The 12,407-nt window shown below is 42.8% G+C and overlaps 1 protein-coding gene across 1 annotated transcript; it reads right to left on the bottom strand.

Moving 5' to 3' along the window:
• Window positions 1-363: 363 nt before the first annotated feature.
• On the bottom strand, window positions 364-12,131 carry METAP2 (methionyl aminopeptidase 2). The gene is made up of 11 exons (XM_075856854.1): window positions 11,909-12,131; window positions 9,717-9,821; window positions 9,447-9,512; window positions 8,670-8,772; window positions 7,355-7,516; window positions 6,923-7,104; window positions 6,751-6,845; window positions 4,720-4,816; window positions 3,305-3,408; window positions 2,693-2,808; window positions 364-1,002 (listed from the first exon to the last, which is right to left on the bottom strand). The coding sequence occupies exons 1-11, from the start codon at window positions 12,111-12,113 to the stop codon at window positions 750-752; spliced, it is 1,488 nt and encodes a 495-aa protein (XP_075712969.1). The 5' UTR covers window positions 12,114-12,131; the 3' UTR covers window positions 364-749.
• Window positions 12,132-12,407: the final 276 nt, after the last annotated feature.

The following is a 12,407-nucleotide window of genomic DNA, read 5'->3' as shown; positions in this document are numbered from 1 at the left end:
TCACTCTGGTCAGTCGTTTGGTAAACCAAGTAAACATATGTGATGAACCGCTGTATACTCTGGAATACTTGTGTGTAAAGAAAGTCAAAACACATCAATAGGCTTCACTCTGACACTAGTTTACCTTAGTGTATAGTCACAGAAGTAAATTGATCAGATCCATTTATTATATTCTAAACTATAAAATCTTTACAAATGGCAGCCAAAGCAGTTTTCCCACACGTGAATGGGAAATGTGTGTTCTGATAGTAGAAAAGGTTGGGATAGTCATTCAAAAGATAAAAATGCACACTGAAGACATTTCACCCAAATAATGACAATTCAGCTCTGCATACACCGCAAATCAAATGATTGATGAATGGATTGTTCCGATCCGAAAACTCTACTTTATTTTTATTTGTTTTTTACAAAATGGTTTCCATCCAGGGAATTAAAACGTTATGCTAGTATATGCAGAATCAAGTTTAAGAAACTTGCAGTAATAAGTGGATATAAATATTTCAAAAGCCTCAAATGCAAAATATTTTTTAACATAAAATTTAACATCACTTTTTTCCCTAAACAATGAGAATTTCTCCTTTAGACAGGTCTTGCCAGATTGTTAGTAAAGCTATACCTTTTAACCATGTTCTTTCCACATGTAGGAATGACACCTGTTAAAGCCTTTTTTTCCCCGAATTACTAGAACACAATGGGCTTCAACAGAAGCAGTATTTAGAGACGGACAGCGCCAAGTTCTGCAAATAGCTTTAATAATCATCTCCTCTGCTCACAACTTCCTTGCAGGTTGGGCGCAATAGTATGGTGTGCTCAAATTGTGCTGTGTAAGAGCCTTTGATGTCACAGAGTGGTGGGTAGGGGTCTACTATACCCAAATCACAGAGGTTCTTTAGTGCCATTAAGTATTTACTCTCTCCAAGACGATCTAGCCATCTGCGGCAGAAAGCAAGAGTGCCAAAATTCTCATTGATTACATTCAACAAGTGTTTTGCCCGTGGAAGCCTGGAAATGAGAAAGGAAAAAAGTCAGCAACATGCCTAAACGAGTAGCAAACAAATACGGCCAGACTAATGAACCCCTTAATGACCGGGCCTGAAAAGACCTTAATGACCAGCTCAATTTTTCTGTTTTTGCCTCTCTGCGTTTCAGCAGCCATAACTTTTTTTATTTTTTCACTAACGTGGCTGTATGAGGCTTTGTTTTATGCGAGAGAAATAGTATTTTTTTTTTCCCCCACAGTTTGGGGGTAAAATTTTTATTTTTTTTTTAACGCGTGAATATAGGAAAAAGCAATTCTCTGAATAGTTTTTTTTATCCCGTTCACTTTTCACGCTAAATAACCCATTAGATTAATTCTTCAGGTTATTACGGTCGTGTAGATACCTAATATGCGTAGGTTTTTTGTTTTTATTTAGTGTAGGGGCAATAAAGTTTATTTAATGCAAAATAAAGACTCTTTTTTGGGACTTTTTTTTATTTATTTATTTTGTTACTTTTTTTTATTCCATCAAGGGATAACTTGATTTGTAATTTATTTTTTACTTTTAATGTATTAGCATACTTCTGTACGCTAATACATTACACTGTGTCACTATGACACAGGCTGCTGATCGGGCAGCACAGTGTGCCCGAACAGCAGGCACACGGAACAGACAGCCCTGGGGTCCTTTGTAGATCCCCAGGGCTGACTGCAGAGGGATTCCCCAGTGTTTGCTCGCATCACTGGAATCCCGGTGATGCAATCAAAGAGGGGAATTCCCTTTGATCATGCCGCGGTCACGGACCGCGGTAATCAAAGGGTTAAACAGCTGGGGTCCGAATGTTTGCCGACCCCAGCTGTGTTCAGGAGGCTGCTCTAAGATCAGGAGCTTAGAGGACAAGCGCTCATCAGCCTGATCTACAGCGACGCCAAAAGACGTCTCTGTAGACTAAGCACCCGCACCGCCTGACGTCAAAAGACAGTGGGCGGTCGGGAAGGAGTTAAAGGCTATGGACCCTTTTGGCATAGGGAAAAAATATTTTTACATAAGTTAGTGGTAATCCGGTTAACCCGCACATTCAGACTACAATCTTCATTACATTTTAGACCCTCTGATATGCAGTTTACATCCTGCTTCTAGTTTCAGATTTTCCTCATGAGGGCATGTCCCTCCCAATAAAACATGTTGGATGTGAGGTCTGACTCCAGGATGTTGCTGTTTTCACTAGATCACATGTATCAACACAGCTTTATTCCTGTACTGCTTTCACCCTCTACAGCCCATTAGGGATCGTTTCTCCATGGGGCTGAGACATGGATTCTGAGGATTTTGTCATTCCCTCCTCCTTTCCTCCCCACTGCAGAGTCTTGCCATAGGTCTTACACAGCCTGTGCAATATCCAGCCCTACAGACTGCAGCAATAACATTTTAGGAAATTTGTAATCAAGACTATTTAGAAAGTTGCTTCATTTTGCATCTAGGAAGCAAATGAACAATAAAAGAAAAATTTTAGTGCAAAGATGTCCTTCGCCTAACTATACGTATTACGTGAAACAGAAAAACTAAACAGTATAATGGCAGAGGTGGGAAGGGGCACATTAGTGGGTACAATGACATTCATCATTATGAACAAGGTTACCCAATTAAGAGTTGGTCATAATGTTAGTCTTGTTGAGGAATATTTTGTATTATTCAATAAAGTCATACTTTACCTAATTGGCACATGTCCAACATCAAAGTTCTTCATGTAGTGAGAACATTCCATGTCATCATGAACAACTCCCTTTCCAGTGCTACCGAATGTTTCTATTGCATACACCTCACCTTCCTGAAGACATAAAGAAAAAACAACCCGATAAATACTGGAATACAGCTTAAAAACACTGGGGCAGATGTACCAATGCAGTCTACGATTTAGAAAGTGTATTAGAAAGATTTGATGATGCAGTCAGAAGATCCACCGAATTCATCACAACGGTGAATGCTGTATGATAATTTGCTGCATTTTGCTTGACCAGCTGGACACTCTTCTTTTACCATCTTTGATTTGGCTTAGTTTGCGACAGAATTTTGTGGCAGTTTTTTTGGCGCACGACTTTCCATCTTAATCCACGCACCCTTTTCAGTAAAGCCACCCCACCATTCACAAACGTTTTGAAGAAGTCCGAACATCTGGTTGAACAAGAAATGCGACAAACTGCACCAGAATTTGGTGCAATTTACAACACATTCGAGCTGCGGACACGAGTACATCTGCCCCACTGAAGGCAGCTAATGAAAAGATGTTAACATTATTGGGTACAGTTAAACACCCCAGGATGTACCTCCATGCGCGTTGCTTCACCACCTTTCACAATGGGTACAGTCTTTCCACCATGTATTCTATAAGGTCCAATGGAATGGCCATTCAAATTCCGAATGGGCTTTACTGAAATCACATTTAAAAAGGAAATATTTTGTAATGTATATTTCAAATGGACACTAAGTTTTCAATCAACTTATGCTAATCTAATGGAATGCCTGATACAGATCAATTGTGTAATTTACTTACTGTTAAAGTTTAGTTGTTTTATCCATGCAAATTCTGTGTGAAGTTACTTCCACTAGGTGTCTCCCTTCCTGTAATCTGCTGTGGAACCCCTGTTGTCAGGCAAAATCTGTCTCTAGTCACAGACAGAAGAGACGAACTACAGAACGTGGGAGGGGGTGTCTCTTCACAGCCTGCCCAAGTCTATGGCGAGGGGAGGGGGGAGCAGGTAGACACACGCTGCTGCCCATAGAAATATAAAGAGAGGGGAGCAGGAGCACAGGAGAGACAGACATGTTGCCCATACAATTCTATGGAAAGGGGAGTGGGAAAGATACACACAGTTGGGCTGCAACTTCCTGGTAAGTGTGAATGCTCAGCTACACTGCTCCTTACTGCTGTATAATGTGTGTCTCCCTCTCATGTGTGTAGTGTATAGAAGACATGATAGCAGTGAGGCTCCACCAACTAGCTCAGGAAAACTTGAGAATTAGAGATGGAGCCTGCAGAGTAGAATACTGCGGAGAGAGGCAGAATACAAATCATAATGGTCATAGGTTTCCGTTTTCATCACCATTGATCCAGTGTAAATGGTTTCAGTTTGTCTCCGTTGTGCAAGGGTTCCGTCATCTTGGCTTTGAATTGTGGACGGAAGCAATACTGTAGTAGACTACGCCATACATTCCGTCAAAACGAACTCTTGCACAACGGAGACAAACGGAAACCATTTGCACCGGATTGGTCACCATTGAAATCAATGGTGATGGAAACGGAAACCTATGGTTTCCGTTTGTTTCAGTTAGGGCCCCGCTGTGACGGAAAGCTCAGACAATGCCAGAACGGAGCCCTGACACAGATGTGAACAAAGACTTAGTGTTATATAGTTTATACATTTGTCAGAAGAAAAAAATATATATATTCTAGACTAGGCTGCCAGCTGCTATTGCACCATAATATTACGTAAATTTAGAGAATCCAACAGCCTTTATAAGACATAAGACTACTGACTTCTTTCGCTATTACTGCAGGATAAATATTACAAATAGAGAATATGTAAGAGCAATAAATAATGAAATAGAGGGGATTTATTCTCCTTCAGAACGACTTTTTTACACAAACCGTAAACTAATCATTATCCCAACCAGAAATGTGAGCGACTATGGTGTTCAGATTCACAGACCACAGACACCTGCTGTTTAACAAACCACTCACCTTGATAAGTTTTGCCATCAATTTCAACCTCATAGGACTCCATAACTTCTTGGACGGCTTCACCAACATCACATAAACGCACATCAATACCAGAACACTAAAGGAAAATCAGGTTAAATGTAACAATTCCCCCGGCAAAAACAGCTGTTTGCCACAGTAGCTACCTTATGAAAAAGTGTTGTCGTGGTAAGACAACCCCTCTAAAGACACCAAGGGGATGGGATTAACATTTCTACACAAGTTTACTGGCACAGAAACGTTGGAAACTGTCTAAGTTGCAACTTTTGGGCCATTTCCCCCACTCGAGACTTTTTTTTTATTTTTAAATTGGGGGAAGCTTAGCGAAAGGGGGAAGGGGGAACGGCCACTGCGGCCCAATGCATTTACTGTGATTTACGCCAAAAACTGGCATAAATTAAAGCGGAAATCTATACCAGCTCGTGGCTGGCATAGATGTCAGCCTCGCAGGGACAACCAAAGATGCGATAAATCTATTAAGAGGTGTGTGTCTATTTTTAAATTTGTAGTATCTTACGCCAGCTCGTTTTTTTTTTATTAAAGAACAGGTGTCGCGAAAAAAAAATTTTTTATATGTTTTTGGCTTTTATATGTTAATAAAATAAATTTTATTTATTTGTGTTTTACTTTTTTCTAACTTTTGCTTCTCTATGGGGGCTGCCATTTTCTTTCTCATCTCTATGTGTCGATTAACGACACATACAGAGATGGAATAGAGCACATACATCCCCATAGAGAATGCGAACGGGAGCCATTCCATTCACTAGTGTACGCCGTCTGTGTGGGAACGGCGTACGCGCCGCTCCCACACTATCCAAAAGGAAGGTCTTCGGCCGAGCGACATCAGGCGCCATTTTCATGTGGACCGGAAGCCGCGGCCGGACAGTAAGAGGACTACTTCCGGTCGCGGCTTCCATCCAGTTCAGAGGCAAAGGACTAGGAGCGGCAGTGACAGCGGCGGTGGCAGGAAAGTTATGTTTGTGTGTATGTTCGGGTTATACTGTCTGATTAGCACTGTATCTAATCCTCCTACACTGTGCATTCGCTCAAAAAATGGCGGCACACAGTGTAGGAGGTTTGAACATTCAACCCCCTCCTTTCTCCTGGCACTAGCCAGGAGAAAGGAGAGGGGATTGTTTGAACACACTAGAGCGAGTGTGTCTTCTCCAATTTTGCAGCATAAAGCAATGAGGTTGCTTTACCACATGCCAATGCTGCAATTTTGGGAATTGCTCCCTCTAGTGACCAGCACATGGAAATGTTATAAATTAGAATCAAATTTATAATATTTCCTGACTTGTGAAAAAAAAAAAAAAAAAAAAAAAAACAATTAGAAAAATGTGTAATCATTTATTGACTAACAGTTTAACTAAAAAAATAAAAATAAAATGTTTCTAGAGACACATTCCCTTTAAGGGCTTGACCACGCGTAACGGAATTGCTGCGTATTAAAATACGCAGCAGAATACAGTAGCAGCAAAGTGTGTGAGATTTAATCTCATCTGCACGCTGCGTAATATTTCCGAGCACAAATTCACCTGTGATGAACATTTTTCATACCGCAGCGCGTCGATACCCGCTGCCGAAAGTGGACTGAATTGCTGCGATTTTCAGGAGGTGATGTCACCATCTCCCAGCATTGAAAAAAAACGCAGGAAATGGTGCGGTTCTTCCGCAACGGAATGTCTACTAGTTTAAATGGAAATCTTTCTGAAAGTTTTTGCAGTAATTCCGTTACATGTGGACAAGCCCTAAGACTTACGCAGTCTTAATAAATCTCCCTCATGTCCTTCCGTCAACCATACGTTCTGTTCATCCAAAAATTCCCACTTATTATGTTACTACACTTTCACAATGCTAAAGATAACCCTGGCAAGAAGAAAATAGAAAGGTATGAACGGCACGGTCTTAGTTGAAACTTAATAAAGCTTTATAAAAACAGCAATATTAACATTTAGCGCCACATTACACAAACAGAAAACTACAAAGTAGATGTTCCTTCAAATTTTGTACCTTTATCCCAGTGTTTGTTGCATCTTTTACAGCTTCTAGCAACTTGTCGTACTTTGAATTGAATGTTACAGTGAAAGCACAGTCAATTATACGACCTGTAAAGATGGCATAGAAATACCTTAGGACAATTTCTTAGCTACATGTGGGCGGATAGTCATTTTACTAGATTTACCATTGATATGGGTTCCAAAATCTATTTTGCAGACATCATCATACTGCAGGACTGTGGTATCGCCAGCATTAGGAGTGTAGTGAGCAGCGCAGTTGTTTAAGGAGCAGCCTGTGGGGAACGCAAGGCCGGCATAGAGACCATTTTCCTTAATCAGCTTCCGAGAGCAGTCTTCCAGCCTTTCACTGAAGCGCACAAGGGGAGAAAAGCAGCAGCGTTTTATAGCGGTATGTCAAGATCTTCACGCACATGTCTGACAATGCTGTAAAACTTGCAATCCTTCAGATCCTGAAGCGGCATTTCGGGGCTTCCAGAGTAATAATTAAAAAACGCTCCACTGTCCGGCTAGCTTGTCAAGAGCAGCAAGCGGTTTGTATAATATGCATGTTATATTGCTGTAATGACCACTAACAGACCGCAACCATTAGAACTTACCAGATTTCGATCATGGGCATGCCTGGCTTGATCCAGCTCCTGACATATTTCCTCACTTGTCTATGAGCTTCAGCAGCTTGTCTAAAATCTGCCCAGATCTCCTCACTGGCCTGGTTCATAGCTTTCTTTTCATCACTGGTTGCCCTCCATGCAGCAGATCGTCTACAAAAGACAGACAAATAGGTTGGTGCACGCAGGATGCGAGATCCTTACACGCGTCACTTTACCGACCACAACACAATGCGAAGAGCATCATTCACAACAAACTGGCACCACATTAACCTCTACTAGGCAGCCGCAAACTATACAGGTGGTCTGTCTGGCAAAATAATACTTTCAATTTGCAACCTGGCCCCAAGCAGGCGGGTAACAGTTACAAACCTACCGTGTTTCCCCGATAGTAAGACACCCCCGATTGTAAGACGTATCGGGGGTTTCAGGGGGGTCGGCTAATATAAGCCGTACCCCGAAAGTAAGACATATGTCTTACTTTCGGGGAAACACGGGGGTATTGCCGCCTCCTGCCCACTTCCGCGCCGCCCCCCTCTCCGTACGTCTCCATCAGCGGCAGGAGCACGGCTGTTATACACAGCCTGGCTCCTGCTGCAACTGCCGGAATCGAAGCGCGCGCCGATTCCGGCAGTTTAACCCATTAAATGCCGCTGTCAATAGTGACAGCGGCATTTAATGTGTTTGACAGAGGGGGGAGCTCCCTGTCACCCGATCGGCGCCCCCGCAAACAAATCGCGGGTCGCCGTCGGGTTTCCATGACAGCCGGGGGTCTAACAAAGACCCCCAGGTCTGCCTTCAGCATCTGCCTGTTAGGCGATGCCGGAGGCATGACCTAATAGGTTGCCTGTCAGTTTTACACTGACAGGCAATAATGCTTCGGTATACTAAGTATACCAAAGCATTATATATGCGATCGGCACATCGCATAGTGAAGTCCCCTGGTGGGACTAAAAAAAAAAATGTAAAACAGTTAAATAAAGTTTGTGAAAAAAAAATAAATAATAATTCGACAATTTTTTTCCAATATAAGACATACCCCGAAAGTAAGACATAGTGGGGCTTTTGGGGATAAAAAGAAAGTAAGACACTGTCTTACTTTCGGGGAAACACGGTAGCAGCTTAACGGTAGATGGACACAGAGAGGTGCAGCAATAACCGCAGCACCACCGCCACCACTTACAGCAACTTGGTTTTCGCTCATCAGAAACTGGCACGAACCTGAGACAGACCACCCGGATGCCATAATACGCACTTCACAGACAGATTTAAAAAGCTGACAAAACATGAGGCATCACAAACATACCCATCCTGAGCTGGAGGATACTCGCATTCCTGGCCTTTCGGAAACACACCATTTGAATACAGATCAGAAATCGGAATAGATGGTGGATCGGTTTGGCATTTAGCTGGAATGAAGAGACAATACTATAGATCCAGAATATTAATCCACATCCTAATCAAACATCATTAACCGTTGCCTCCATCTTTGGAGATGTAAAATGACAACCTCAACACAATCTCTGTGTACACTCCAGGGGACGTCGCTGCAGAGACAAAAACTCTCTCTTAGATCTCAAGATTTTTTTTCCCTTATTTATGGACACTCAAGATTCCACCCAGAGTGGAGGAACTAATCTCAAAGCCTCACCTATGGTTTCCACTCTTAGGGGATCCGTGGCGTCTTCTGGCAGACCACACCTACTGACAGACCACGTCTGTTTGTTTAGGTTCTTGTTCTGCAGTGGTCATTACCCATCCAGCTATTGCCTATACAATTCCCTTGGCGGATCATAACCAGAGTGTACAGCAGGAGTGGTCTGCGAAAAGACCTGTGTATCCGCAGGGACAATATAGGTGAGACAGGGTGAATGCCAACACTCCAGGCAAAAGCCGGATTTTCAGCCCAAACGTGGCCAAAGATGCCGCACAGCTTAGTATTGAAATACATGAACTGACGGTATTAAAGCGCTTGAGGGTATACAGAACCGTGCAGCCCTACAGGACACTATATATTGCTGTCTATATGTAATCACACTAACAAGGTCATTTGCCAAATGATCGCCTTAGGAGTCACACATACATCCTTTCTTCTTCTTCTTTTTCTTCTTCTTCTTCCCACCTGCCCCATCTCCTTCACCTTCACCCTCTGGAATCAAATAAAAGAGTATTACTATAATCTCCAAACAGGTAACATTTCCCTTTTTGTTTGAAGATATACAACATAATCCTATGGGAGTAACAATGTCCTAGAAAGGGGCGGACATGAACGCATAGTAAACCCACCCGCTATATGCCAGGGCTCATTCCTGACCGGTAATCAGATTACAGTTATTAGAAGGACCGAACATACCGTCTTCTTCCTCATCTTTGTTTTCAAGCGTTTGTTTGTCCAACTGTTTAGTCACATCATCAACGTCAGGGGCCGCAGCTCCCGCTTCTTTTTCAGGCTCTTGCCCTATAGGATGCACATGTAAAGAATGTAAGTTCCTACATAATAAATGTGTAAGGGGATCGGTCACAAGGAACAATATTCTGCCTTAAAGGAGTAGTCCCATCTAAAACATTTACAGCTTATCCACGGGATACGCCATGAACGTCTGATAAATACTGATCCTCCGAACAGCAGTACGTTCTGCCGCAACCAAGCAGAGAGGGGAGAGGTGGCCAGGAATAGCTCAGCGGTTTCTGGAATTCCCAGATATACAACTCCTGATTCTCAACATAAACGCAGCGGCCAACTTACCAGGCGGGACGGGGGTCATGCGCCTCCCGCCTGGAGATAGATGCGGGCCCGCCTGGAGATAGATGCGGGCCCGCCTGGAGATAGACGCGGGCCCGCCTCAGGGACATTTATAGCATTTCCTGTGGATATGCCATAAATGTCTGAGATGACATCACTCAAACGCCCCAACTTTAGTGGCACCAAAGTAAAACAGAAAAGATGGCAAGGTGAAAACTAAACATAGGAGTATAGAGGTAAATCTCTCCATATAAATATCCAATACTTCATTAGATATTCAAATATTAACCGGGAAGGGGGAGGTCTGCAATAGTATTAACTGGTTGCCGACACAGGACGAGTATGCTCGTCCTGAGCAGCGAGCACTTTGCGCATTAGGACGAGCATACTCGTCCTGTGTGACAGCCGTCCCTGCTGTCTCTGTGTGTGCGATCGAGAGCGGGGCAACGGCTGTAATACACAGCCACGGCCCCGCTCTGACAGCGGAGAGGAGAGAAACATCTTCTCTCCGCTGTTAACCCTTTGAACGCCGCGATGACAGCTGATCGCGGCGTTCAAAGAGGGGGACTGCACATTGATCGCGTCACAGAAGATAACTGTGACGCGATCAAAGCCCACAACTCGTATGGCCAGACAGCCCAGGGTCCAGTGAAGGACCCCAGGGCTGTCTGAACATATTTCCTGTTGTTAGGGCATACTGAGGTATGCCCTAACAACTGCCTGTGTACGATCAGTAACAGGCTAATGTACTGGCATATAGATCTATGCCAGTACATTACAGTTACAAAATAAAAATCAAAATGATAAATCCCTTTATGGGATTAAAAAAAAAAGTTAAATGAATGTAAAAAAAAAATAATGGTAAATAAATAAATAAAAAGTAAATAAAATACACAGAAACACACATTTTTTATAATAAATAAACTTTTTAAAATATAAGTCCCAAAACATGAAATAATATAGACATATTTGGTATCGCCACGACCGTAACAACCTGTACAACAAATGTATAACATTATTTATGATGATCGGTGTATGGTGTAAAAAAATAAATATTAAAACTGCTGCGCAACTGCTTTTTTTCTGCATTTTAATCTAATTAAAAATTTATAGAAATTAAACGATAATGTATTTGTACCAAAAAATGGTACGTACATAAAGTACAACTCGTCCCGCAAAAAACAAAGTCTCATACAACTACGTCGTACAAAAAATAAAAGCGTTATGAGCGTCGGGATGCAAAGAGGGAAATTTAAAAAAAATTGCTCTGTCCTCAAGGCTAAAATTGGCCGTGTCCTTAAGGGGTTAAAGGGGGTTGTCCAACGCCGGTCTCAGTTCACCCAGCTCCAGCGATAAAGTGTCAACATGACATGTGACAGCTGCAGCCAATCACTGGCTGTACACAGCAGTAGATTGGTAAGGGGAGTAATATATATATATGGTTGGGCAACCCCTTTAAGGTTCTATCCAGACCAACAACATGCACCATTAGACACTCAACAGTCTAAACAGACATAAGAACTATAGATCCCTCAATGGCAGCTTGTTGATGGTTTCCCGGCTCCCTGACTGATCCTATTTGTATTAGAATAGTCCGGCCGCAGTTTATCTCCCTATATATGCAGTTAGACGTGCTGAACGCCCCACATCAGCAGAAAGTTTACAGATAGGTTGTAACCTCCTATGTCCAAACGCGAGCAAGCCCCGTCCTCTATTGGCTGCCAGTCACACCACTACCGCACACATGCTGAGGCCAGCACAATCCCTGCACATCATGCGGCCGGGCGCAGCTCCGCTCCTACCAGCTTTACTCTTCTTCTTCTTCTTTCTCTTCTTCTTCCCAGCGGTGCTGTCTCCTGCAGCCGCCACTTCATCCTCCTCCAGATCTCCATTCGGCTGCCGATCCCCGTCCTCCTCCACTCCGGGGCTCTCCCGTAGAACCACGACGCTCACCATCTTACCAGAAAGGGAAAGACCGTCAACGGCGCATGCCCAAGTCTTGTCCATGACGCAGCAGGGTCGGCGCGGTGCATGCTGGGATATGACTGGAGGTCCTAGCGCTGAAAGATCATGGATATGGTCAGCAGATGGCGCTGTGTTACTCCTGTTGCCTCTGTTAAAATAAATATTAATATATATATATATATATATATATATATACCAGCTTTACTCTTTTATTTACTTAATATATATATTAACCACTTCCTGACCAGGCCCATTTTTAAGTTTTAGCCATGTGCCAATTTAAAAGCAAATTGTTGTTCTATTATTTTTCCTACCTACATGTATTTGGTCTTGTTT

This window comes from Rhinoderma darwinii, chromosome 3, assembly GCF_050947455.1.
Source record: "Rhinoderma darwinii isolate aRhiDar2 chromosome 3, aRhiDar2.hap1, whole genome shotgun sequence".
NCBI classification, from domain to species: domain Eukaryota; kingdom Metazoa; phylum Chordata; class Amphibia; order Anura; family Rhinodermatidae; genus Rhinoderma; species Rhinoderma darwinii.
This window is presented reverse-complemented; position numbering and strand designations above follow the sequence as displayed.

Coding starts and splice junctions, on each gene's coding strand:
- METAP2 (XM_075856854.1), bottom strand. CDS start 12,113: ATGGACAAGACTTGGGCATGCGCCGTTGACGGTCTTTCCCTTTCTGGT. Junction 4,817..6,750: donor CAACAAACACTGGGATAAAG/GTACAAAATTTG, acceptor ATTTTCCTTTAG/TGTTCTGGTATTGATGTGCG. Junction 3,409..4,719: donor TGATGGCAAAACTTATCAAG/GTGAGTGGTTTG, acceptor ATGTGATTTCAG/TAAAGCCCATTCGGAATTTG.